Source organism: Mustelus asterias, chromosome 1 (assembly GCF_964213995.1).
Source record: "Mustelus asterias chromosome 1, sMusAst1.hap1.1, whole genome shotgun sequence".
NCBI classification, from domain to species: Eukaryota; Metazoa; Chordata; class Chondrichthyes; order Carcharhiniformes; family Triakidae; genus Mustelus; species Mustelus asterias.
This window is the reverse complement of record NC_135801.1, coordinates 167505334-167532470: the sequence shown is the minus strand read 5'-3', so window position 1 is coordinate 167532470 and position 27137 is coordinate 167505334. Positions and strand designations below refer to the sequence as shown.

The 27137-nt window shown below is 43.9% G+C and overlaps 1 protein-coding gene across 3 annotated transcripts in view; it reads right to left on the bottom strand.

Moving 5' to 3' along the window:
* The window catches only part of smad2 (SMAD family member 2), a 136321-nt gene extending 109834 nt beyond the window's left edge, over window positions 1-26487 (bottom strand). For 2 of the 3 annotated variants that reach the window (XM_078222595.1, XM_078222606.1), the window contains exon 1: window positions 25792-26418. In XM_078222595.1, the coding sequence (XP_078078721.1) occupies window positions 25792-26060 (269 nt within the window). In that variant the 5' untranslated portion in view covers window positions 26061-26418. Of the gene's footprint in view, window positions 1-25791 lie in introns of all 3 variants that reach the window. The other variant, XM_078222616.1, reaches the window with a different exon arrangement.
* Window positions 26488-27137: the final 650 nt, after the last annotated feature.

The window sequence follows — 27137 nt, the reverse complement described above, 5'->3', positions numbered from 1 at the left end:
ATGCTTTCTATGGTGCATCTGTAAAAGTTGGCGAGTGTCATAGCTGACATGCCAAATTTCCTTAGCCTTCTGAGAAAGTAGACATTTCTTTCTTAACTATAGTGTCGGCATTGGGACCAGGACAGGTTGTTGGTGATCTGGACACCTAAAAACTTGAAGCTCTCGACCATTTCTACTTCATCTCCATTGATGTAGACAGGGGCATGTTCTCCACTACGTTTCCTGAAGTCGATGACAATCTCCTTCGTTTTGTTGACATGGAGGGAGATTGTCATCGCGCCAGTTATCTAGATAGCCACATGAACGGAGTGGGAATGGAGGGATACAAAAGAATGGTCTAGTTTGGAAATGAGAGTGTGAAGATTGTGTTACAGTCATAGCTAGGGTGTAGAGAAAGATCAACGTAATGCAAGGTAGGCCCATTCAAAAGTCTCAATGTTAGCAGGGAAGAAGCTGTTCTTGATTCGGTTGGTACACGACCTCAGACTTTTGTATCTTTTTCCCGATGGAAAGTGAAAGAGAGAATGTCCGGGGTGCCTGCTTTGCCGAGACAGCCGGAAGTGTAGACAGAGTCAATGGATGGGAAGCTGGAATGCGTGATGGTTTGGGCTACATTCATGACCTTTTGTAGTTTCTTGCTGTCTTGAGCAGAGCAGGAGCCATACCAAGCTGTGATACAACCAGAAAGAATGCTTTCTATGGTGCATCTGTAAAAGTTGGCGAGTGTCATAGCTGACATGCCAAATTTCCTTAGCCTTCTGAGAAAGTAGACATTTCTTTCTTAACTATAGTGTCGGCATTGGGACCAGGACAGGTTGTTGGTGATCTGGACACCTAAAAACTTGAAGCTCTCGACCATTTCTACTTCATCTCCATTGATGTAGACAGGGGCATGTTCTCCACTACGTTTCCTGAAGTCGATGACAATCTCCTTCGTTTTGTTGACATGGAGGGAGATTGTCATCGCGCCAGTTATCTAGATAGCCACATGAACGGAGTGGGAATGGAGGGATACAAAAGAATGGTCTAGTTTGGACCAGGGAGCGGCACGGGCTTGGAGGGCCAAAGGGCCTGTTCCTGTGCTGTATTGTTCTTTGTTCAGTTTACCATATTCTCCGTCTCATTCCTGTACTGTCTCGTCATTGAGATCTGACCCACTACGGTGGTATCGTCAGCCAACTTGAAAAATCAAGTTTTCCCAACCCTACCAGATTCCCACTGACCCCAGTTTTATTCAGGTTCCTTGATGCCACAACTGGTCATATGCTGAGTTGATGTCAAAGGGCAGTTGCTGTCACCTCACCTCGAGTTCATCTCTTTTGTCCATGTTTGAACCAAGGCTGAGGCCAGGAGCTGAGTGACCCTGGCAAAACCCAAACTGAACGTCAATGAACAGGTCATTGCTAAGCAAGTGCTGTTTGATAGCACTGTTAACAGCACTGTTAACAAAGGCAACTTTACTGGTGATTGAGACTGGACTGATGGGACAGTAATTGGCCAGGTTCAATGTGTCCTGTCAGGACACACCTGGACAATTTTCCACATTGTTAGGTGGATCCCATGTTAAATGAACCACCTGTAATATATTGGGAATCTGCTAATTATTGGTAAGCAAGTCTGGCTCACAATGGAACATGCACAGAAAGTTCCATCAGTGTGGAGGAGGCTTGGATTTTCTTCTCTCAATTCAGTTCCAGATAACAAATATCCTTATGAGTCTGGGCAAAGATCAAAACGCTTAGCAGTGCTTAGTATGCTGGTCAAGGCATCCAATTAATCTCCAGCAACACTTCTTGTGCAGAGTTAAGAATTCTTAAAACCTGAGCTGCACTCAAATTCTACATATTTGAGCAACTGGAAACTCTTATGGATCCAATAACTCAATTGGCAGATACTTAAACACGGTGATGATATTCAATGAGCTTCAGATTCCTGGCGAACAAAAATAAAGGCTTTTATATTACATTTAGGATCAGATGTATCAACAACAACATTTACATAGCACCTTCAATGTAATGAATATCTCAAGGCCCTTCATGGGAGCTTTAAAGTGTGACACCAAACCACACAAGGAGGATATTAAAGGTTAAAGAGGTAGGTTTTAAGGAATGCTTTTAAAGCGGAAAGCAATGTAACAGGAAGGTATTCTATGGCTTGAGACCTAGGTAACTGAAGGCATTGCCACTAATGATGGCGCAATTAACACAAGAGGTTGCACAAGAGGCCAGAATCTGCAGATATCTCAGAGGATTATTGGGCTGGAGGAAATTATAGTGAGGACTGTTGAGGACATGGAGGGATTTCATGGAATCCCTTCAAAGCAGAAGGAGGCCATTCGGCCCATTGAGTCTGCACCGACTCTGTCAAAGTATCTTATCCAGACTCTTTCCCCCACCCCATCACTGTAACAACACACATTTATCAGGCCAATCATAAGCTTTTGAAAAGCATCAAGTTAGATAAATCACCGGGACCGGATGGGATGTACCCCAGGTTACTGTGGGAGGCGAGGGAAGAGATTGCTGAGCCTCTGGCGATGATCTTTGCGTCATCAATGGAGACGGGAGAGGTTCCGGAGGATTGCGGATGTGGTTCCGTTATTCAAGAAAGGGAGAAGAGATAGCCCGGGAAAATATAAACCAGTGAGTCTGACCTCAGTGGTTGGTAAGTTGATGGAGAAGATCCTGAGAGGCAAGATTTATGAACATTTGGAAAGGAATAGTATGATCAGAAATAGTCAGCACGGCTTTGTCCAAGGCAGATCATGCCTTACGAGCCTAATTGAATTTTTCGAAGAAGATGTAACTAGACACCGAGACGAGGGAAGAGCGGTAGATGTAGTTTATATGGGTTTCAGCAAGGTGCCCCATGCAAGGCTCATTGAGAAAGTGAAGGGGCATGGGATACAAGGGGACATTGCTTTGTGGATTCAGAACTGGCTTGCCCACAGAGGCAAAGAGTGGTTGTAGATGGGTCTTTTTCAACATGGAGGTCGGTCACCAGTGGAGTGCCCCAGGGATCTGTTCTGGGACCCTTGCTCTGTGATTTTTATAAATGACCTGGATGAGGAAGTGGAAGGATGGGTTGGCAAGTTTGCTGATGACACAAAGGTTGGTGGGGTTGTGGATAGTGTAGAGGGATGTCAGCAGTTGCAACAAGACATAGATGAGATGCAAGACTGGGCGGAGAAGTGGCAGATGGACTTCAACCCAGATAAGTGTGTGGTGGTTCATTTTGGCAGGTCGAATAGGATGGAAGAATATAATATTAAGGGTAAGACGCTTGGCAGTGTGGAAGATCAGAAGGATCTTCGGGTCCGGGTTCCTAGGACGCTCAAAGCAGCATCGCAGGTGGAGGCTGTGGTTAAGAAGGCGTATGGAATACTGGCCTTCATCAATAGAGGAATTGAGTTTAGAAATAGGGAGATAATGCTGCAGCTGTATAGGACCCTGGTCAGACCCCACATGGAGTACTGTGCCCAGTTCTGGTCGCCTCATTACAGAAAGGATGTGGAAGCCATAGAAAGGGTGCAGAGGAGATTTACAAGGATGTTGCCTGGATTAGGTGGCATGCCTTATGAGGATAGGTTGAGAGAGCTGGGTCTTTTCTCCTTGGAGAGGCGAAAGATGAGGGGTGACCTGATAGAGGTGTATAAGATGTTGAGAGGTATTGATAGAGTGGATTCTCAGAGGCTTTTACCCAGGGCTGAAATGGTTGCCACAAGAGGTCACAGGTTTAGGGTGCTGGGGAGTAGGTACAGAGGAGATGTTAGGGGTAAGTTTTTCACTCAGAGGGTGGTGGGTGCGTGGAATCGGCTGCCGGTAGTGGTGGTGGAGGCGCATTCGATAGGGTCTTTTCAGAGACTTTTGGATAAGTTCATGGAAGTTAGTAAGATACAGTGTTGTAGGTAAGCCTAGTAGGTAGGGACATGTTCGGCGCAACTTGTGGACCAAAGGGCCTGTTTGTGCTGTAGCTTTTCTATGTTCTATAACACCATAAGACATAGGAGCAGAACTAGGTCACTCGGCCCATCAAGTCTGCTCCGCCATTCAATCATGGCTGATATTTTTCTCATCCCCATTTTCCTGCCTTTTCCCCATAACCCCCTATCCCCTTATCAATCAAGAACCTATCTCTGTCTTAAAGACACTCAATGACCTGGCCTCCACAGCCTTCTGTGGCAAAGAGTTGCACAGATTCACCACTCTGGCTGAAGAAATTCCCCCTCATCTCGGTTCTAAAAGATCATCCTTTTTACCTGAGGTTGTGCCCTCTGGTTCTAGTCCACCTAACATGCACAGCTTTGGACTGTGGGAGGAAACCAGATCACCTAGAGGAAACCCACACAGACAGTCACCCAAGGCCGGAATCAAACCTGGGTCTCTGGTGCTGTAATGCAGCAGTGCTAACCACTGTGCCACTATTTGAAAAGAAGGGTGAGAATTTTAAAATCAAATATTGTTTAACTGGGAGCCAGCATAGCTCAATGAGTAGGACTTGTTGCAACTAAAGAGATGGACAGCAAAGTTTTGGTTGCCTTCAAGTTTGTGGACAGTAGAATGTAGGAGACCAGCCAGGTGAGTGTTGGAATATTTGAGTCCAGATGTAACAAAGACAAGAATGAGGACATCAGCAGATGAGCTAAGACAGCAAAGGCATTAGATGCACAAATAAAATATTTGCTTGAAAGTTAGGCAGAAAATAAATCACAGCATCAAGGTTACATAAGCAAATGTGTTTCTCTCATAAGCTACTTCAAATTGCAACAGTTATTACCTTCAAACAGCAAATACCATCCACATTTCACCCGAGTTGAGATTGTCCTACAATAATGGACTCATAATCTCTGAAAATCTGTCAGTTACAAGTCCAAGCGGTTGACAAGATCTTAATTAAATTGAAAATCCACCTGGTCACCTGCATATGCTCAGACACTTTGCAAATCACATAAATCTCCACTGCTTATCCTCGACAATTTCCTAATAGCCAAGAACAGATCAAGAGCGAACACAAGTCTGCAGTGTTCCCTCTTTCTCCTGAAGAGCAATTAGATTTAACATCTTTAAAGGAACAGGGCTGTACATTACTAAAATATAATACACCACATGGTGTAATCTACCTGCTCTTGTAGTGAACCTTCAGGTTGTGAAAACACTATGACAAATGCAAGGCATGATAGAAGAACGCACACATTCAAAGTGGACATGTAAAATAAAAATTCTCCACTTATTTTTTAAGTTCCCTTTGTCCTCTGATTTTCCACAATACACATGCAACAGTAAATATGGGAGGGACAGGCATGAAGCTAAACTCAAAAGAATAGAATTTGTCTCTTACCTAATTTCAGGATAACAATACAGCTACTAACTTGTACTCAAATACAATTAAATACAGTCGATAACAATCAACAAATTGTCCCCACAGTGACATCTCCATAATCAATTGTTGATTGAAAGTTGAGCGATAGTGATTGTATCAAAAACACTAACTGCACAGAGCATCAATGGCATGAAGTACATAGAAACATAGAAGATAGGAGCAGGAGGCCATTTGGCCCTTCAAGCATGCTCCACCATTCATCAAGATCATGGCTGATCATCCAACTCAATAGCCTAATCCTGCTTTTTCCCCCATAACCTTTGATCCCATTTGCCCCAAGTGCTATATCCAACCGCCTCTTGAATGCATTCAATGTTTTGGCATCAACTACTTCCTGCGGTAATGAATTCCACAGACTCACCACTCTGTGGGTGAAGAAATGTCTCCTCACCTCCGTCCTAAATAGTTTACCATGAATCCTCAGACTGTGACCTCTGGTTCTGGACTCCCCCACCATCAAGAACATCCTCCCTGCATCTATCCTGTCTAGACCTGTTAGAATTTTATAAGTCTCTATGAGATCCCCTCTCATTCGTCTGAACTCCAGCGAAAACAATCCTGACCTGGTCAATCTTTCCTCATAGATCAGTCCCGCCATTCTCAGAATCAGCCTGGTAAACCTTCGCTGCACTCCCTCGAGAGCAAGAACATTTTCCTCAGAAAAGGAGACCAAAACTGCACACAAATTCTAGGTGTGGCCTCACCAAAGCCCTGTACAGTTGCAACAACACATCCCTGCTCCTGTACTCAAAACCTCTCGCAATGAAGGCCAACATGCCATTTGCCTTCTTTGCTGCCAACTGCACCTGCATGCTTACCTTCAGTGACTGGTGCACAAGGACACCCAGGTCCCGCTGCACACTCTCCTCTCCCAATTTACAGCCATTCGGGTAGTAATCTGCCTTCTTGTTTTTGCTTCCAAAGTGAATAACCTCACATTTATCCAAATTATACTGCATCTGCCATTGATTAGCCCACTCACCCAACTTGTCCAGATCATTCTGAAGGATCTCCGAATCCTCATCACAGTTCACCCTCCCACCCAACTTGGTATCATCTGCAAACTTTGAGTTTTACAGTTTGTTCCCTCGTCCAAATCATTAACATATATTGTGAATAGCAGGGGTCCCAGCACCTATCCCTGTGGCACCCCACTAGTTACTGCCTGCCAATTTGAAAAGCACACATTAATTCCTACTCTTTGTTTCCTTTCTGCCAACTAGTTTTCTATCCATCTCAATACACTTCCTTCAATCCCATGCGCTTTAATCTTGCATGATAATCTTGTGCGGGACTTTGTCAAACGCTTTCTGACAGTCCAAATATACCACATCCACTGATTCCCCCTTGTCAACTCTAATAGCTACATCCTCAAAGAATTCCAACAGATTTGTCAAGCATGATTTCCCCTTCATATATCCATGCTGACTGTCTGATCCTGCCACTGCTTTCTAAATTGCTATAAAGTCCTTGATAATGGATTCAAGAATTTTCCCCACTACCAATGTTAAGCTTACTGGTATATAATTCCCTGTTTTCTCTATACCTCCCTTTTTGAACATTGGAGTGATATGCGCTACTCTCCAATCTGCAAGGACTGTTCCAGAGTCTATAGAATCCTGGAAGATGACCACCAATGCACCCACTATTTCTAGAGCCACTTCCTCAAGTACTCTGGTGTCGATTATCAGGCCCTGGGGATTTATCCACCTTCAATCCCATTAACTTTCCCAGTACCATTTCTCTACTAATATTGATCGCCCTCAGTTCTTCCCTCTCACTAAATCTTGCATTCTCCAACATTTCTGGCATCTGCTTTGTGTCCTCTTTTGTGAAGACAAAACCAAAGTATGTATTCAGTTGCTCGGCCATTTCTTTGTCCCCTATTATACATCCTCCCATTTCATAGAATCATAGAAACCCGACAGTACAGAAAGAGGCCATTCGGCCCATCGAGTCTGCACCGACCACAATCCCACCCAGGCCCTTCCCCCATATCCCTACATATTTTACCTATTAATCCCTCTAACCTATGCATCTCAGGACACTAAGGGGCAATTTTAGCATGGCCAATCAACCTAACCCGCACATCTTTGGACTGTGGGAGGAAACATTTCTGTAGGGGACCGACATGTGTCTTCACCAACCTCTTTCTCTTCACGTATCTATAGAAACTCTAGTGTCAGTCTTTATGTTCCCTGCAAGCTTACTTTCGTACTGCATTTTCCCCTTCTTAATCAATCCCTTAGTCCTGCTTTGCTGAATTCTAAACTGCTGCCAATCTTCAGACCTATTATTTTTCTTGGCCAATTCATCCTTGGATCGGATACACACTCTAATTTCCTTTGTATGCCATGGATTGGCCTCTTAGCCATTTTGCTTTTGTGCCAGACAGGAATAAACAGTTGTTGCAGTTCCCCCATGTGTTCCTTGAATGTTTGCCATTGCCTATCCACTGTCATCCCTTGAAGTAACTCTCCCCCATCTATCAAGGCTAACTCACGCCTCATATCCTCAGTTTCCTTTATTAAGGTTCAGTACCCTAGTCTCCGAATCAACTACTTCGCTCTCCATCTTGATAAAAAATTCTATTATGTTATGGTCGCTCATCCCCAAGGGGTCTCGTACAGCTAGATTGGCAATGATTCCCTTCTCATTACACAGTACCCAGTCTAAGATGGTCTGCTCTCTAGTTGGTTCCTCCACATACTGGTCAAGAAAACCATCCCATTTCCACTCCAAGAATTCCTCCTTCACGGCATTGTGGCAAATTTGATTTGCCCAATCTATGTGCAGATTAAAATCACCCATGATCACCGATATTCCCTTATCACATGCATCAATAATTTCATGTTTAATGCCATTTCCAACATCCCCAATGCAGTTTGGGGGTCTATATATGACACCTACGAATGTTTTTTGCCCCATGATATTTCTCAACTCTACCCATACAAACTCCATGTTGTCAGAGCCAATACCCTTTCTCACTATTGTGTTAATTTCCTCTATAACCAGCAGTGCCACTCCACCACCTTTTCCTTTATGCCTGTCCTTTCCTAAATACTGAATACCCTGGGACATTCAATTCCCATGCCTGGTTACCCTGCAGCCATATCTCCGTAATCCCAATTGTATCCTATCTGTTTATATCTATCTGCACGATTAGTTCATTCACTTTATTGCAAATGCTCCGTGCATTTAAGCTTGTCTTTTTAACATTGTTTGTCTTGATCCCAGTATTTTTCTCTATAGCCCTATTTGAACTTTGTTCTTGGTTTCTCTGCCTATCACTTTTCCTATTCCCCTTTCTACCTTTTGTTTTTGTCCTTGCACCCTTCTTCTCTGACTCCTTACATAGGTTCCCATCCCCCTGGCATGTTAGTTCAAATCCTCCCTAACTGCTCCCCCCAAGCATAACATATAATAAATGGACAAATTCAAGGCTCTGATCTTTCATTGTGATTGCAATGACAATTTAACTGCTTATATATCTATCATCTGAACTCAAAGACCACAGCACTCCCAACCTTCTAGGCATTTGGTCACACCTCTCCTCACAGCAGCATAAAACTACAAAAATGCCATACAACTACTACAACCTACTTCAAGTTGTTTATATTAATGAACTGGAGTCATTCCATTTGAATTACTGAATTCAAATTCTGCTTAACCTGACTACTGTGTCATAGTCTTCAGTTCCATTTGAAATTATTCAGATACTAAAGCCATCCCTGCCCACATCCAGCAAGACCTGGACAACAACCAGATTTGGACGGATGTATAGCATAATATTTGCCATGTTAAGTGTCAGGCAATGACCAACTCCAACAACACAGTTGAACCACCTCCTCTTGGCATTCAATGGCATTACCATCATCGAATACCAAAATATCAATTCCCTGTGGTACACCATTGACCAAAAACTTTACTGAACATAAATATCATGGCTACTACAACATATCAGTGACTGGATTTTTTTGTGGCAGAAAGCCTACATTCTTCTCCCCAAATCCTTTCCATCACCTAAATGACAGAAAATCAAGTGTGTGCTGAAATAATTTACCACCTGCTTGGATTACATAGTAACAAAGAACAAAGAACAGTACAGCACAGGAAACAGGCCCTTCGGCCCTCCAAGCCTGTGCCGCTCCTTGGTCCAACTAGACCAATCGTTTGTATCCCTCCATTCCCAGGCTGCTCATGTGACTATCCAGGTAAGTCTTAAACGATGTCAGCGTGCCTGCCTCCACCACCCTACTTGGCAGCGCATTCCAGGCCCCCACCACCCTCTGTGTAAAAAACGTCCCTCTGATGTCTGAGTTATACTTCGCCCCTCTCACCTTGAGCCCGTGACCCCTCATGATCGTCACCTCTGACCTGGGAAAAAGCTTCCCACTGTTCACCCTATCTATCCCCTTCATAATCTTGTACACCTCTATTAGGTCTCCCCTCATTCTCCGTCTTTCCAGGGAGAACAACCCCAGTTTACCCAATCTCTCCTCATAGCTAAGACCCTCCATACCAGGCAACATCCTGGTAAACCTTCTCTGCACTCTCTCTAACGCCTCCACGTCCTTCTGGTAGTGCGGCGACCAGAACTGGACGCAGTACTCCAAATGTGGCCTAACCAGCGTTCTATACAGCTGCATCATCAGACTCCAGCTTTTATACTCTATACCCCGTCCTATAAAGGCAAGCATGCCATATGCCTTCTTCACCACCTTCTCCACCTGTGGTTGCCACCTTCAAGGATTTGTGAACTTGCACACCTAGGTCCCTCTGTGTTTCTATACTCCTGATGACTGCCATTTATTGTATAACTCCTCCCTACATTATTTCTTCGCATTTATCCGGATTAAACTCCATCTGCCACCTCTCCGCCCAATTTTCCAGCCTATCTATATCCTGCTGTATTGCCCGACAATGCTCTTCGCTATCCGCAAGTCCAGCCATCTTCGTGTCATCCGCAAACTTGCTGATTACACCAGTTACACCTTCTTCCAAATCATTTATATATATCACAAATAGCAGAGGCCCCAGTACAGAGCCCTGCGGAACACCACTGGTCACAGACCTCCAGCCGGAAAAAGACCCTTCCACCACTACCCTCTGTCTCCTATGGCCAACACAGTAAGACGTTTAACAACACCAGGTTAAAGTCCAACAGGTTTATTTGGTAGCAAAAGCCACACAAGCTTTCGGAGCTGCAAGCCCCTTCTTCAGGTGAGTGGGAATTCTGTTCACAAACAGAGCATATAAAGACACAACCTCAATTTACATGAATAATGGTTGGAATGCGAATACTTACAACTAATCAAGTCTTTAAGAAACAAAACAATGTGAGTGGAGAGAGCATCAAGACAGGCTAAAAAGATGTGTATTGTCTCCAGACAAGACAGCCAGTGAAACTCTGTGGGGGCTTACAAATAGTGGGACATGAACCCAATATCCCGGTTGAGGCCGTCCTCGTGTGTGCGGAACTTAGCTATCAGTTTCTGCTCAGCGACTCTGCGCCGTCGTGTGTCGCGAAGGCCGCCTTGGAGAACGCTTACCCGAATATCAGAGGCTGAGTGCCCGTGACCGCTGAAGTGCTCCCCAACAGGAAGAGAACAGTCTTGCCTGGTGATTGTCGAGCGGTGTTCATTCATCCGTTGTCGCAGCGTCTGCATAGTTTCCCCAATGTACCATGCCTCGGGACATCCTTTCTTGCAGCGTATCAGGTAGACAACATTGGCCGAGTTGCAAGAGTATGTACCGTGTACCTGGTGGATGGTGTTCTCACGTGAGATGATGGCATCTGTGTCGATGATCCGGCACGTCTTGCAGAGGTTGCTGTGGCAGGGTTGTGTGGTGTCATGGTCACTGTTCTCCTGAAGGCTGGGTAGTTTGCTGCGGACAATGGTCTGTTTGAGGTTGTGCGGTTGTTTGAAGGCAAGAAGTGGGGGTGTGGGGATGGCCTTGGCGAGATGTTCGTCTTCATCAATGACATGTTGAAGGCTCCGGAGGAGATGCCGTAGCTTCTCCGCTCTGGGGAAGTACTGGACAACGAAGGGTACTCTGTCCACTGTGTCCCGTGTTTGTCTTCTGAGGAGGTCGGTGCAGTTTTTCGCTGTGGCGCGTTGGAACTGTTGATCAATGAGTCGAGCGCCATATCCTGTTCTTATGAGGGCATCTTTCAGCGTCTGGAGGTGTCTGTTGCGATCCTCCTCATCCGAGCAGATCCTGTGTATACGGAGGGCTTGTCCGTAGGGGATGGCTTCTTTAACGTGTTTAGGGTGGAAGCTGGAGAAGTGGAGCATCGTGAGGTTATCCGTGGGCTTGCGGTACAGTGAGGTGCTGAGGTGACCGTCCTTAATGGAGATGCATGTGTCCAAGAATGCAACCGATTCCGGAGAGTAGTCCATGGTGAGCCTGATGGTGGGATGGAACTTGTTGATGTCATCATAGAGTTGTTTCAGTGATTGTTCACCATGAGTCCAAAGGAAGAAAATGTCATCGATGTATCTAGTGTATAGCATCGGTTGAAGGTCCCGTGCGGTGAAGAAGTCTTGTTCGAACCTGTGCATGAAGATGTTGGCATATTGAGGTGCGAATTTGGTCCCCATGGCTGTTCCGTGTGTCTGGATGAAGAACTGGTTGTTGAAGGTGAAGATATTGTGGTCCAGGATGAAGCGGATGAGATGTAAAATTGCACCTGGAAACTGGCAGTTGTTGGCGCTGAGCACTGAGGCCGTTGCAGCAATGCCATCGTCATGGGGGATGCTGGTGTAGAGTGCCGAGACGCACTCCTGGTTCAACTGCTCCATGTGTGCCGAGTTTCTGTAGGAAGTCCGTCGTGTCGCGACAAAAGCTGGGGGTTCTTCGTACAATGGGTTTCAGGATGCCCTCGACATAGCCGGAGAGGTTCTCGCACAGGGTCCCATTGCCCGATACGATGGGACGGCCGGGTGTGTTTGCCTTGTGTATCTTCGGGAGGCAGTAGAGATCTCCAACGCGGGGAGTACGTGGGATGAGAGCACGGAGGGTGTTCTGAAGGTCCGGATCAAAGGTCTTGCTCTGTTTGTGAACAGAATTCACACTCACCTGAAGAAGGGGCTTGCAGCTCCGAAAGCTTGTGTGGCTTTTGCTACCAAATAAACCTGTTGGACTTTAACCTGGTGTTGTTAAACTTCTTACTGTGTTTATCCCAGTCCAACACCGGCATCTCCACATCATGACTCCTATGGCCAAGCCAGTTCTCCACCCATCTAGCCACTTCTCCTTGTATCCCATGAGCCTTAACCTTTTTAACCAACCTGCCATGTGGGACTTTGTCAAATGCCTTACTGAAATCCATATAGACGACATCCACGGCCCTTCCTTCATCAACCGTTTTTGTCACTTCCTCAAAAAACTCCACCAAATTTGTACGGCACGACCTCCCTCTTACAAAACCATGCTGTCACTAATGAGATTGTTCTGTTCTAAATGCACATACATCCTGTCTCGAAGAATCCTCTCCAACAACTTCCCTACCACGGACGTCAAGCTCACCGGCCTATAACAAGGAGCAAGGGTAGGCCATTCCGCCTCTCGAGCCACCTGGGCCAGTTAATAAAATCACATCTGATCTGCCAACCTCAAAATTAAATCCTACCTACCCCCAATAACCTATCACTCCCTTGCTTACCAAGAATCTATTCACCTCTGCCTGAAAAATATAAGACTGCTTCCAATGCCTTTTCAGGAAGAGTTCCAACGACTCACCACATAGAAAAAATTTGCCTCATCTCCATTTTAAATGAGTGACCCCTTATTTTTAAACAGTGATCCCTCATTCTAGATTCTCCCACAAGAGGAAAGATCCCCTCCACCTGCAGGACCCCTCAGGATCGGTGTGTTGCGATTAGTTGGCCTCTTACTCTTCTGAACTCATGGTTACAAGCCTAGCCTTTCCTCAGAAGTCAACCCATCAATTTCAGATATGTCTGGTAAACCTTCTCTAGACTGCTTCCAGCGCATTGATTTGATTTATTATCACATGCATTAGTATACAGTGAAAAGTATTGTTTTTTTGCGCGCTATACAAAGCATACTGTTCATAGAGAAGGAAAGGAGAGAGTGCAGAATGTAGTGTTACAGTCATAGCTAGGGTGTAGAGAAAGATCAACTTAATGCAAGGTAGGTCCATTCAAAAGTTTGATGGCAGTAGGGAGGAAGCTGTTCATGAGTCAGTTGATGCGTGACCTCAGACTTTTGTATCTATTTTCCAATGGAAGGTGGTGGAAGGGCTGCAGAGAAAAGCCTGGGAACTACAGGCTGGTGAGCCTCACATCTGTGGTGGGTAAATTGTTGGAAGGTATTTTGAGAGAAAGGATCTACTGGCATTTAGAGGGGCAAGGAATGATTAGGGACAGTCAGCATGGCTTTGTGAGTGGAAAATTATGTCTCACAAATTTGATTGAGTTTTTTTGAAGGGGTGACCAAGAAGGTAAATGAGGGCAGTGCAGTTGATGTTGTCTACATGGGACTTTAGCAAGCCTTTGAAAAAGTCCCGCACGGTAGGTTGTTGCACAAGGTTAAATCTCACAGGATTCAGGGTGAGGTAGCTAAATGGATACAAAATTGGCTTGATAACAGAAGACAGGTGGTTGTAGAGGGATGTTTTTCAAACTGGAGACCTGTGACAAACTGTGCCTCAGGGATCGATGCTGGGTCCAGTTATTTGTCATTTATATTAAGGATTTGGATGAGAATATACGAGGCATGGTTAGTAAGTTTGCAGATCACACCAAGATCGGTGGCATAGTGGACAGTGAAGAAGGTTATCTCGGATTGCAACGGGATCTTGATCAATTGGGCCAGTGGACTGACGAATGGCAGATGGAGTTTAATTTAGATAAATGCGAAGTGATTCATTTTGGTAGATTGAACCAGGGCAGGACTTACTCAGTTAATGGTAGGGTGTTGGGGAGAGTTACAGAACAAAGAGATCTAGGGGTACAGGTTCATAGCTCCTTGAAAGTGGAGTCACAGGTGGACAGAGTGGTGAAGAAGGCATTCAATATGCTTGGTTTCATTGGTCAGAACATTGAATACAGGAGTTGGGACGTTTTGTTGTACAAAACCACACTTGGAATACGGCGTACAGTTCTGGTCATCCTATTATAGAAAGGATATTATTAAACTAGAAAGAGTGCAGAAAAGATTTACTCGGATGCTAGCGGGACTTGATGGTTTGAGTTATAAGGAGAGGCTGGATCGACTGGGACTTTTTTTTCTCTGGAGCGTAGGAGGCTGAGGGGTGATCTTGTAGAGGTCTATAAAATAATGAGGGGCATAGATCAGCTAGATAGTCAATATCTTTTCCCAAAGGTAGGGGAGTCTAAAACTAGAGGGCATAGGTTTAAGGTGAGAGGGGAGAGGTACAAAAATGTCCAGAGGGGCAATTTTTTCATCCAGAGGTTGGTGAGTGTCTGGAACAAACTGCTAGAGGTAGTAGTAGAGGCGGGTATAATTTTGTCTTTTAAAAAGCGTTAGGCAGTTATATGGGTAAGAGGGGTATAGAGAGATATGGGCCAAATGCGGACAATTGGAACTAGCTTAGGGGTTTTTAAAAAATGCTCAATGACTCAGAGTATGTCTGGGGTGCATGGGGTCCTTGTTTATGCTGACTGCTTTGTCGAGGCAGCGGGAAGTGTGGACAGAGTCAATGGGTGGGAGACTGTTTGCGTGATAGACTAGGCTTCATTCATGACGTTTTGTAGTTTTTTTGCTGAGAGCAGGAGCCATACCGAGCTGTGATACAACCTATGGTGCATCTGTAGAAGTAGGTGACAGTTGTAGCTGACATGCCAAATTTCCTGAGTCTTCTGAAAAAGTAGAGGCTTTGTTGGGCTTTCTTAACTATAGCGTCGGCATGGAAGGACCAGGGCCGGTTGTTGGTGATCTGGACAACTAAAAACGGGAAGCTCTCGACCATTTCTACTTCATCCCCCTTGATGTAGATGGGGCATGCCCTCCACTACACTTCCTGAAGTCAATAACAATCTCCTTAGTTTTGTTGACAATGAGGGAGAGATTGTCGTCATCGCACCAATTCCTCTATTTCTTTCCTGTACTCCGTCTCGTCATTGTTTGAGATCTGACCCACTACGGTGGTTTCATCAACAAATTTGAAAATCCAGTTGGAAGGGAATTTGGCTACACAGTCATAGGTGTATGAGTATAGCTAGGGACTGAAGGGGCAAGGGGCTTGTGGGGCACCAGTGGTGAGGATGATTGTGGAATTGTTGTTGCCTATCCTTACTGATTGCAGCCTGTGGGTTAGGAAGTTCAGGATTCAGTTGCAGAGGGAGGAGCCGAGCCCCAGGCCATGGGATTTGGAGATGCGTTTCATAGGAATAATGGTGTTGAAGGCTGAGCTGGAGTCGAAAAATAGGAATCTGACATAGGTATCTTTGTTATCTAGGTGTCCAAGGGTTGAGTGCAGGACCAGGGAGATGGCGTCTGCTGTGGACCTGTTGCGGCGGTAGGTGAACTGTAGCAGATCCTGGCAATGTGGGAGGCCGGAATTGATGCATGTCATGACTCACCTTTCAAAGCACTTCATAATGATGGATGTCAGAGCTACCAATGGTAGTCATTAAGGCACACTGCCCAGCTTTTCTTTGGTAGCAGATAGGGACCTCAGATTGTTGTAAAGAGAGGTTGACGATGTCTGAGAATATCCCCGCCAGTTGGTCCACGCAGGATCTGAGCGCTCGTCCAGATACCCGATCTGGGCCAGTCATTTTTCATGTGTGACCTTAGAGAAGGCTGCTCTGACGGCTCCAATAGTGACCTTGGATACAGGTTTGACTGAGGCTTTCAGGGTGGAGGGCGTGCTCTCGCTGACCACTTGCTCAAAACGGGCATAGAATGCACTGAACGCATCAGGGAAGGGTGCATTGGTGCCAGGGATTTTACATGCCTTCATCTTGTAACCTGTTATGTCTTGCAGACCTTGCAATCTCCTCCCTTAAATAAGGTGATTCTTCAAAAGCAACTTTGAAATATGAGATTTCTCTCATATCAAAGATACTTCTAAATCACACACTGTAATATTCTGAAATATATCACTTTTCTCTATGTATCAAAATCCTGGAACTCCCAAACTAACAGAACTATGGACCATCTACGCCAGGTTTGTTCAACCTGTTCACGCAAATATTCACATTTCCATTTTTTCTCACTCAAGGGGCCGGAGTAAATTTCAGAAAGTGATCAATAACTTGTTATAAAGGGGAGGTTGATCCTCTCTCTGAGAACTAACACTTAACCACTCAAAGAGAAGTACCTCACCTCACAATCTGTTAAAAGTATTGAGAAATAGTACAATCTGCTCTTCAGCAACGTTTTGTGGTTACATCAAAAATAATTACCTGAGACACTCTCTTTAAAATCAGTAACACTTTATTCATCTAACTAATAGTGATCAGGATAACAAACCCCCCCCCCCCCCCCCACCTCTTATACCCCTGATGACATACCAACATTCCCACAATAGGATTGGTTCTCAGGTTACCAAAACATTAAATTTAAATCTAATAGGCTGCTGGTAGCTAAGTGCCTAGTTTAAATTGATTGGGCAAAATTCAAAAACAGCCTGTTGTCTTGGCCACACTAATGTTTGGCCTTTGATACAATGTTTCAGTCTACGTACTGCATATGCACCTGCATCTTTAAAAACTTTTTTTTAAACTCCACTCCAAGTACTGAAAAAACAGTACCTTTTTAAACAGACAATTGTACAAACACCAACTTCACAACACTTGACAATAAAAAAAGAAATAATTGTTGAGCAAAAATAAAGGCACCTTTTATATTGCAATAGATTACATTTTTAAGAAATAAAACAATAAAAATGAACAGTGTGAGGGGTTCAGAGAATGTGAGGGCCAGAACGTGTTGCAGGCTCATTCCCAGACTCAGTGCTCATTGTGTCTGTGCATGTGCAGCTGAGAGTGAGAGAGAAACCCAAGACTGGGATAGGAAGACACGCACTCATTCTCTCGTACACACCAATCAGGCTCTTCCCCATCCATCTCTTCTGACCTTTGGTTCCACAGCACTTCAGTCCCCTCGCACTTGGCCTCACAGCCAGCTTCTCCTCCGTAGTGCCCTGGCACTCTGACTCCTGCCATTGCCTCTTGCATAAAACAACCTCTTTGCAGCAACTTCATCACTTCAATTGTTCGCTGCTCCTCCAATCTCTCCCACATTTTTGTTGCACTACTGGGCCTATCAGCAGCAAACATGGGAGAGAAATGGCCTACAATTGGAGAAACAGCTCCTTGCAGAATCCTCCACTTCAACATACCTGTTTCACTGGCATTTTGAAAACTGGCTCCAGTGGGGCACATAAAATGACTTAAGGCTGCAAGTTGGACAAGCCTAACCTACACCACATTGCCTACAGCAGTTCACTTCAATGGTTCACCAGCACCTTCATGGGAAAGTAAATGGGCAAAAACACTGGCCTTGAAAGTAGCACCCACAGAGTCACAGAGGTTTACAGCATAGAAACAGGCCCCTCGGCCCAACTTGTCCACGCCTTACCTTAAACCTTTTCCCCCTAGTTCTAGATTCCCCTACTTTTGGGAAAAGATGTTGACTGTCTACGTAACCTATGCCCCTCATTTTTTGGACCTCTATAAGATCACCCCTCAGCCTCCTACACTCCAGGGAAAAATCTCCCAGTCTATCCAGCCTCTTACAACTCAAACCATCAAGTCCCGGTCGCATCCTAGTAAATCTTTTCTGCACTCTTTCTAGTTTCATAATATCCTTTCTATGGTAGGGTGACCAGAATTGCACACAGTATTCCAAGTGTGGCCTTACCAATGTCTTGTACAACTTCAACACGACGTCCCAACTCCTGTATTCAATGTTCTGACCAATGAAGCCAAACATGCTGAATGCCTTCTTCACTCCCCTGTCCACCTGTGACTCCACTTTCAAGGAGCTATGAACCTCTACCCCTAGATCTCTTTGTTCTGTAACTCTCCTCATTGCCCTACCATTAACCGAGTAAGTCCTGCCCTGGTTCGAGCTACCAAAATGCATCACCTCAAATTTATCTAAATTAAACTCCATCTGCCATTCGTCAGCCCACTGGCCCAATTGATCCAAATCCCTTTGCAATCCGAGATAACCTTCTTCACTGTCCACTATGCCACCAATCTTGGCGTCATCTGCAAACTTACTAACCATGTCTCCTATATTCTCATCCAAATCATTAATATAAAATTATAAATAACCCAGCACCGATCCGTGAGGCACACCGCTGGTCACAGGCCTCCAGTTTGAAAAACATCCCTCGACAACCACCCTGTCTTCTGTCATCAAGCCAATTTTGTATCCAATTGGCACCTCACCCTGGATCCCGTGAGATTTAACCTTATGCAATAACCAAACATGCAGTACCTTGTCAAGGGCCTTGCTAAAGTTCATGTAAACAATGTCAACTACACTGCCTTCATCTTCCTTCTTGATTACCCCTTCAAAAAACTCATTGTTTTTTAAAAATGTAATTGCTTAATCAAAAATCATTTGAATTTGACAAAGGCTTAAAATTGATTGTTTAAAATTCTATTTAAAAAATCAACTATTGCCAACTAATGTTTCAACTTCAGCAGCCAACATCCCATGAGCCAATGCATGTCGGATCACTACCCACCCAACATCAGCAGCAGCAAAGAAAGCTCAAAGCTCCTACAGGAATCTAAGGATCGACAGACAGGCAGGCACACAGCAATTTACAGAATCAAAAACACTGCCACCATCAAGGCCCCCCTCACCCCCCGAACAATTAAAGGCAGACAGTACATTTTCCTCCAAGCCATGCACCATGCTGACTTGAAACTACAATCGCCTTTCCTTCACTGTCATTGTGTCAAAATCTTGGAACTCACTCCCTACAAGCACTGTGGATGCACCAACACCACATGGACTGCAGCAATTCAAACAGGCAGCTCACCGCTACCTTCTCCAGGGCAATTAGGAGAGGTCAAAAATGCTGGCCTAGCCAGCAAAGCCCAAATCCCCTAAATGAATTTAAAAAGTATATAATTTTATCATTAAAATTTAGAATTCCAGGACTTTGGTACTTGAACCATTCCAGAAATTCTAAAATGTGGTTCAAATGTGTATTGGGTGCTTTTGTACAACAAAATACATTCAGAAAAGTAAAAAGGCAAATTCCTCAAGGATATCAGTAGTCTGATTTAATGTAAAGAGAGGCCTAAACTCTACAAGAAAACAAATAAGTCCCCACCTTCAGTCATCAAAGACTGGCAGGTAAAATAGCATATAAATAATGGGAAGCTTTGATGACATAGATGAAGAAACAGAGTAATTATCTAAATTTTCTGATACCATGCCAAATGGGGAGGTAAGGAATGGGGAGGACACAGAGGCTGCAAACAGATTGGATGCACGGGCAACAAGATGGACCACAATAGAGAGAAGTGAGAAGTTATTTGGCCATAAGAATTTTAAAAAAAGCAGATTTTTTTTAATGAAAGAAACTTGCATATGATGTTCAAAGAGACTTGGGTATGCTGGTACAGAGAACACATGCAGGTGCAGCAATGAATTAGGAAGGCAAATGGCATGTTGGCCTTTATTGCAAGGGGACCAGAGTACAAGAATGAAGAAGTCTTGCTCCATTTGGACACGGTTTTGGTGAGAACGCATCTGGAGTACTGCATGCAGTTTGGTCTCCACATTTAAGAAAGGATATATTTGCATTGGAGGCTACACAGTGGAGGTTTACTAAATTAACCCCTGGATTGATGGGGTTGTCCTATGATGAGAGATTGAATAAATTGGGCTTTTATTCTCTGGAGTTCAGAAGAATGAGACACAACATCATTGAAATTACAAAATTCTGAAGAGGCTTGACAGGTGAACAGTTTTTTTCCATTGGTCAGGGAAATCTAAAATATGGAGACACGGTCTCAAGATATTGGGATGATAATTTAGGACTGAGATGAGGAGTAATTTCTTCAAAGGGTTGCGGATCTTTGAAATTACCCATCCCATAGGAGGTGTGTAGGGGAGGACAGTGCAGTTGATGTAGTCTACATGGACTTCTATTAGGCTTTTGAGAAAGTCCCACATGGGGGGGACTGATAAAGAAGGTAAGAGCCCATGGGATCCAGGGAAATTTGGCAAACTGGATTCAAAATTGGCTTCATGATAGGAGGCAGAGTGTGATGATCAAAAGTTGTTTTTGTGACTAGAAGCCTGTGTCCAGTGGTGTTCCGCAGGGATCGATGCTGGGTTCCTTGTTATTTGTAGTGCACATTAATGATCTGGACATGACTGTAGGAGGTATAATAAGCAAGTTTGCAGATGACACAAAAATTGGTGGTGTAGTAAATAGTGAGGAGCAAAGCTTTAGATTACAGGATGATGTAGACAGGCAGAAAAGTGGCAAATAGAATTTAACCCTGAATAGTATGAGGTAATGCATTTTGGGAGGACTAACAAGGCAAGCGAATATACAATGAATGATCAGACCCTAGGAAGTATAGAGGATCAAAGGGACCTTGGTGTGTACGTCCATAGATCTCTGAAGACAGCAGGACTGGACAGGTGGTTAAGAAGGCAAATTGGATACTTGTCTTTATTAACTGAGGCACTCAGTTAATAAAGACAACAGGGAGGTTATGATGGAGCTGTATAAAATGCTGGTTAGGCCACAGCTGGCGTACTGTGTGCAGTCTTTGTTGCCACACTATAGGAAGTGATTGCACTGGAGAAGGTGTTGCCTGGGCTGGAGGAGTTTCAACTATCAGGAGAGACTGGATAGGCCAGGGCTGTTTTCCTTGGAGCAGAGAAGGCTGAAGGGGCATAGATAGGGTGGATAGGAAGGAACTTTTCCCCTTAGCAAGGAGTGAATAACCAAGGAGCATATTTAAGGGGCAAATTTAAAAACTTGGCGAAGAAACAGAAAGCAAACTGAAATAAAAATTTAAAAATCCTCACAATACTCAGCAGTTCAGTCAGGATCTATGGAGAGAGAAACAGAATTAATGTTTCAGGCTTACAATCTTGCATCATAACTAATCACTGACCTGAAACTGTTTCCCTATCCTCAGATTCTTCTTTATCTGATGAACATTTCCAATACTGTTTTTATTTCAGATTTTCAACATCCACAGTGTTTGGGTTTTGTGTTGGAGTAAGTGTGAATGGGTGGTTCTCAGACTGCAGTAAGAGGTCAGCATCATTCCAAATAAAGAAAATGCTGGAAAAACTCAACAAGTCTGGCAACATCTGTGGAGACAGAAATAGAATTATGTTTCAAGTCCATGACTCCTCTTGAGGGGTAGAAATGTGATGATTTTATACTGTTGAAGAGGGAGTGGAGCAAAATACAGGGCATAGGATAGGTAGGAGCTCAGGAGATCACGTACACTAAACAAAGGGAGTGTTAATGGTAGTATTAAAGAATAAAGAAGGTGCTAATAGTGGCATAAAGGTGAGATTGCAGAATTTGTTAATAGCAGAACAAAGGTCAGCGCTATGTGAAAGCAAAACATAAAACGAGTTACAGATGGCCCCATGGGAGTGGGAGGAAAAAACTAAGATTTTTTTTTAGTTCAAAATGGAAGCACGTGTTCAGAAGTTGTTGAACGCAATGTTAAGTCCAAAATGCTCTAAGTGCCTAATCTGAAGAAAATGTTGTTTCTCCAGTTGCATCAGGCTTCATAAGTTGCCGATGACACAAAATTCAGAAACATAGTAAGAAGAATAATAACATTTCAGGAGGACAGAGACAGCTCAAACAGACAAACAAATGACAGATGAAATTTGGCACAAGTGTGAAGTGATTCATTTTGGCAAGACGAAAGGAGACAATATAAGAAGGGGAGCAAGAAAAGAGACCTGGGGCTGTACAAGTCTTTGAAGATGCCGGGGTAAGTTGAGAAGGCTGCGAAAAGGCATACAGGACCCTTGGCTTTATTAATAGAGGCATAGAATACAAAAACAAGGAAGTTATGCTGAGGCCTCAAAACACTGGTGAGATCCCAGTTGAAACAGTGTGGCATCTCCTGGCTACCATATTTCAAGTAGGATCTTCAGGTCTGATGGGCAGCATGGTGGCACAGTGGTTAACACTACTGCCTCACAGCGTCAGGTACCTGGGTTCAATTCTGGTCTTTTGCACATTCTCCCCCTTGTCTGCATGGGTTTCCTCCAGGTGCTCCGGTTTCCTCCAAAGATGTGCAGGTTGAGTTGATTGGCCATACTGAATTGCTCCTTAATGTCAGGGGGACTAGCAGAGTAAATACGTGGGGTTATGGGGATAGGGTCTTTGTGGGATTGTCATCGGTGCAGGTCTGATGGGCCGAATGGCCTCTTTCTGCACTGTAGGGAGTCTATGATTCTAAGGTGCAGCCTGTTTCCATGCTGCAACTATGCTCACACTCAGCTGGCCCTAGAGAGTGTATACTGCGTTTTTGGAACATCTGAGGAACCCATGACCAGTGGGACTTAGAAAGACTGGAGCACATTGTATATATATTGATATTATTCAAGATGATTTAGCTTTTTTAATATTTTGCATTGTGTGTGTGTGTGCACTCCTTTTAAAATGGGCAGGAGCACATTTTGTTAACTCAATCTTTGATTGGTCAATTTGGAATGACACTAGTGTCAATAATCAGAAGTAAAGGAAATTTATTAAAATTGTACCAGGGTGAAAGGTCTCAATTATGTGGAGAGAATAGAGAAAATAAGTTGCATGTCTTAGAACAGGGAAGGTTATGGGAAGATTTGAGACAGTGGCATAGTGGTAATTCAGAGGCCCAGGCTAATGTTCTGAGGATGAGATCAAATCCCACCACAGGAGCTAGTGGAATTTAAATTAATCAAACTGAAAGCTCATCTCAATAATGTTGACCATGAAATTAATCAGTGATTGTTATAAAAACTCATCTGGTTCACTAACGTCCTTTGAGGAAGGAGATAGTCAGACCTATATAGAACTCCAGGCACACAGTTGACTCTTACTGCTCTTTGCAATGACTGAGCAAGCCTCAGAGCAATTAGGGATGGTTAACAAATGCTGGCCTTGTCAGTGACACTCACTTCCCATGAAAGAACAAAATAAAAAAGAATGGTGGCAGCAGATTTAATAACTTTCAGAAGGGAACGGAATAATCTTGAAAGGAAAAATATGCTTGGTTAAAGGGAAAGATCAGGGAGAGGGACTAATTGGATAGTTTTCAAAGATCCTGCAGTTATGATGAGCAAATGACCTCCTGTGAAGAATCATTCTATAATTCTAGAAAAAGCAAATATTTACTACGTATGGAAATAAAATAAAATCTACACCAGAGATCAGATTCAGAATCACCAATGGACCATCTGTTTTGGTAGAATTATCCAAGAACTTAAAACCCAACACCAGGCCTCCAGAGTAAAATGGTCCAAAATATTGTGTAAAGAAATTGCTACCATTTTCTAGGCAGATCACAATGGTGTAACATTTACAGATCAATACTATCATAGGCCTCGACATCAACACTAAATCAGACAGCACTTTCTAGCTGCATATTAAACCATGTTGTCACTTAATTCTTACCCAAGGCTGGGGAGGCACAGTCAACAATAAATAAACTACATATATTGTTGAAAGGAATGAGAATTTAGTCCTAATAGACAATTTAGCCTTTTTTCATTTTGCTGTAATTTGTATGGGGCAGGGGGCTGAATGCTGGAAATGCATAAGCAGTTTCGTCAGTATCTGAATAAGCATAGAGACTAAATATTGGGCATAATCTTTTTGTTTACACATTTGCTTCAGATGCTGTGCATTTTCAGCATACAAGTATCCAGTATTTGTTTTGTTCATATTTTTGGAATCAATTCATGAATTGTAACTTTGTGACAAATAAAATGCAATGTTCAAAAAGTCAACAAAATTTCTTGCATTGTTTCTTCAAGCTTGCAGGTTGACCGAGTTGATCAATGATAATGGAAATGCTCCACAATAAATAATGTCAAAGTAAAGTAAATGTCTATTAACTGAAATTTCATTGCCTTTCCCTAATATAGTTATTAGCTGTACCACTAGGTCAAGATGACTCAGAATTAAATTAAAGAGAGGGGTTTCATTTGTAAGATACTCTGTCTCTTGTGCCCCTTACTTGGGTGCTGGAGAAGAAACACCACTTTGAGATAAAGATAACAGTTCTCCCATTTGGGCTCAAAGAGGATTAAACATGCTTTTATTTTCTCTAGTGAAACAAATGTCAACATAAAAATAACTTGTTTATTTTCCTTGCATCTTTAACATAGGAAAATGCCCTTTGGGTATGTTTTCACACGTGAAAAAGTTGCAGGAATAAAAACCAACTTAATTTTGGAAACATAATCCAAATGTTTCTTCAAGAAGCAATTATAGACTACAAAATAAAAAATCATCCCAATGACATTTATTTGCATTCTGTACACTCCTGCCCATACTAATAAAAACAGAATTGACCACACTCCTGTGACTACTACAACCAGAAAGGATAAAAACAACGGCATAGGAACACCAATCACCACGTAACACAATCCTAACAGGTTTATACTTCTGTTCCTTCATCATACTGAAGCAAGACCCTGGAATTCCCTATCAAACACCAATGGGACCACCACTGGAAATGACTGCCACCACTCTCTAGGCAACATGGAGATGGACAAGAAATGGACCTTGGCCAAGTCTGCAACATTGTAAAACATTCCCATATCAGCCAAATCTTTAAAAAATTACATTTAAGCTTAAATGTGAGGAGTTAGCCCAAGCTTTAAATAGAAATAAGCAGCACTCTCTTTCGAATAAATAGGAATGATTACAAATGTATCTGGGCCCCAGTTGAATTAGATAAGACAGAATAAAACAAAATTATATATTGACCCAGATCTATGCTGTGATAAAGTCATAGCTATCCCTCTTTGTAAACGACATTACAATATCTTTCAGGGGGGAAAAGCTATATTCATGAATTTATAAACATCCTATGCGTTAGATATAAAGAACTACTTTCCAAAGAGGCTAACAGCGCTCTTACGTTACCCGAAGCATCGATGTTTACAATTGTCAGGAACCAGACTGTGGCCTAGGGGCTCTTTTAAAAAACTAATGATCATCAAATCAAACAAAACTGCAAAAGAACTTCCCTTAGACTACCAAAAGGAGCGATTCCAACGAGTGCTGGCCTTGGGACCTACATGTGCTCTCGTCGGCCAAGTAAAATTAAATTTTAAAACAGGGGGTGGGGGAGGGTTGGAATAACTTGACTGGAGAGAAGGTGCCAGTAAAATGCAACTGGTATGGGGCTGCGGTTTCGGGAGGGAAGTTTGGCGGAGGGAAGCTCGGGCGCTCCTTACCTGGGGATGGTCACACACTTGGTGTTGCAGCTCTGGGTGGTGATGGCCTTCTCCAGCTCGTCCAGCTGCCCCGTCTTCTTGAGCTTCTTCACCAGGCTCTTGACGGCTTTCTCGCACCATTTGTCGTCCTGCCCGTTGTTCTGCTGTGGCGGCTGCTGTTGTTGCTGCTGCTGGGACGGGGACTGGGGGGAGGGAGACTGCGACTCGCCGCCTTTCTTCCAGCCCAGCAAACGCTTGACGATGGGCGGCGTGAAGGGCAAGATCGACATGGTTGGAGCCCGGGGGAGGGAAAGCAAAAAGAGAAAAGGGGAGATGGAGGAGAGGTTGGGAAATAAAAAGAGAGGTGGAAAGAAGGAAGGAGGAAAATTTACCAGGAGGCCGCCGGCAGCGGCTGGAAAAGGAGGAGAAAAAAAAAACGGCAACCACGATTCAAAAATTCAAACAATTGTGCCTCGCGCTGCTCGCTAACCGCCGCTCGTCAATCGAAACGATTCGAGATATTTTTTAAAATCCCTACAAAAAACAATGTCCTTGCACTTCTGCGTTAATTTATTATTAATTCTCACATCCTCCCGTGAGCAGATCAGATTTTTTTTCTCTCTCTCTTCCCCTCGCTCCCTTTTTCTCTTTGATTGACGGCGAGAAAACGATTATCAACCTCCGCCCCCCCCGCCACCACCAGCCGCTGCAAACCCCGCCCACCCCGCGCCAGCGCTGCCCGCCCTGATTGGCCCGCCCGGACACCGGACGCCGGCCCCAGCGGGCGAGCCCCGAGTCTCATTGGGCGAGGCGGACGTCAATCATTTCCTTGGCCTGCGCGGGGGAACGTCCGGTCAACAGGTTTGGTTGATGCCTCAGCAAAAACTTTTTTTTCCTTTCCCCCCCCCCTCGCCGGGGAGGGGGAAGCGGTCAAGGAGTATGTCCCTCCTCTCAAAAATAGTTCAAGGGACTACAAGCGGATTAAGTGTCTTTTCGAATCAGAAAGGCCCATTGATTTGGAGGAAGGAAATCCATTTGCACTCGTGTAAAATTCACGCGTTGGTAAATTGGGCCACCACTTCACATTCCCAAGTGCTTGAGCTTATTATTTAATATGCATGTTGGTGTATTCCTCCGCCGGCCTGCTCCTGGAGTCTCAATGGGAAGTCGGGAGAGTTTAAATTTTCACCATCCTCTTTCTACTTTGTGAGCTACCAAGTAATGAACGATATCAGAGATAGGTGATATGTGTATGCTTTTCCCAATTTGACGATGAATTTACAGATATTTTTCATTATCGTGAAACAAATGCAGTTTGAAAACTTTGTTCTTAAGTTGATGCTGTTGTGGTTTCCAGGCCTCTTTGT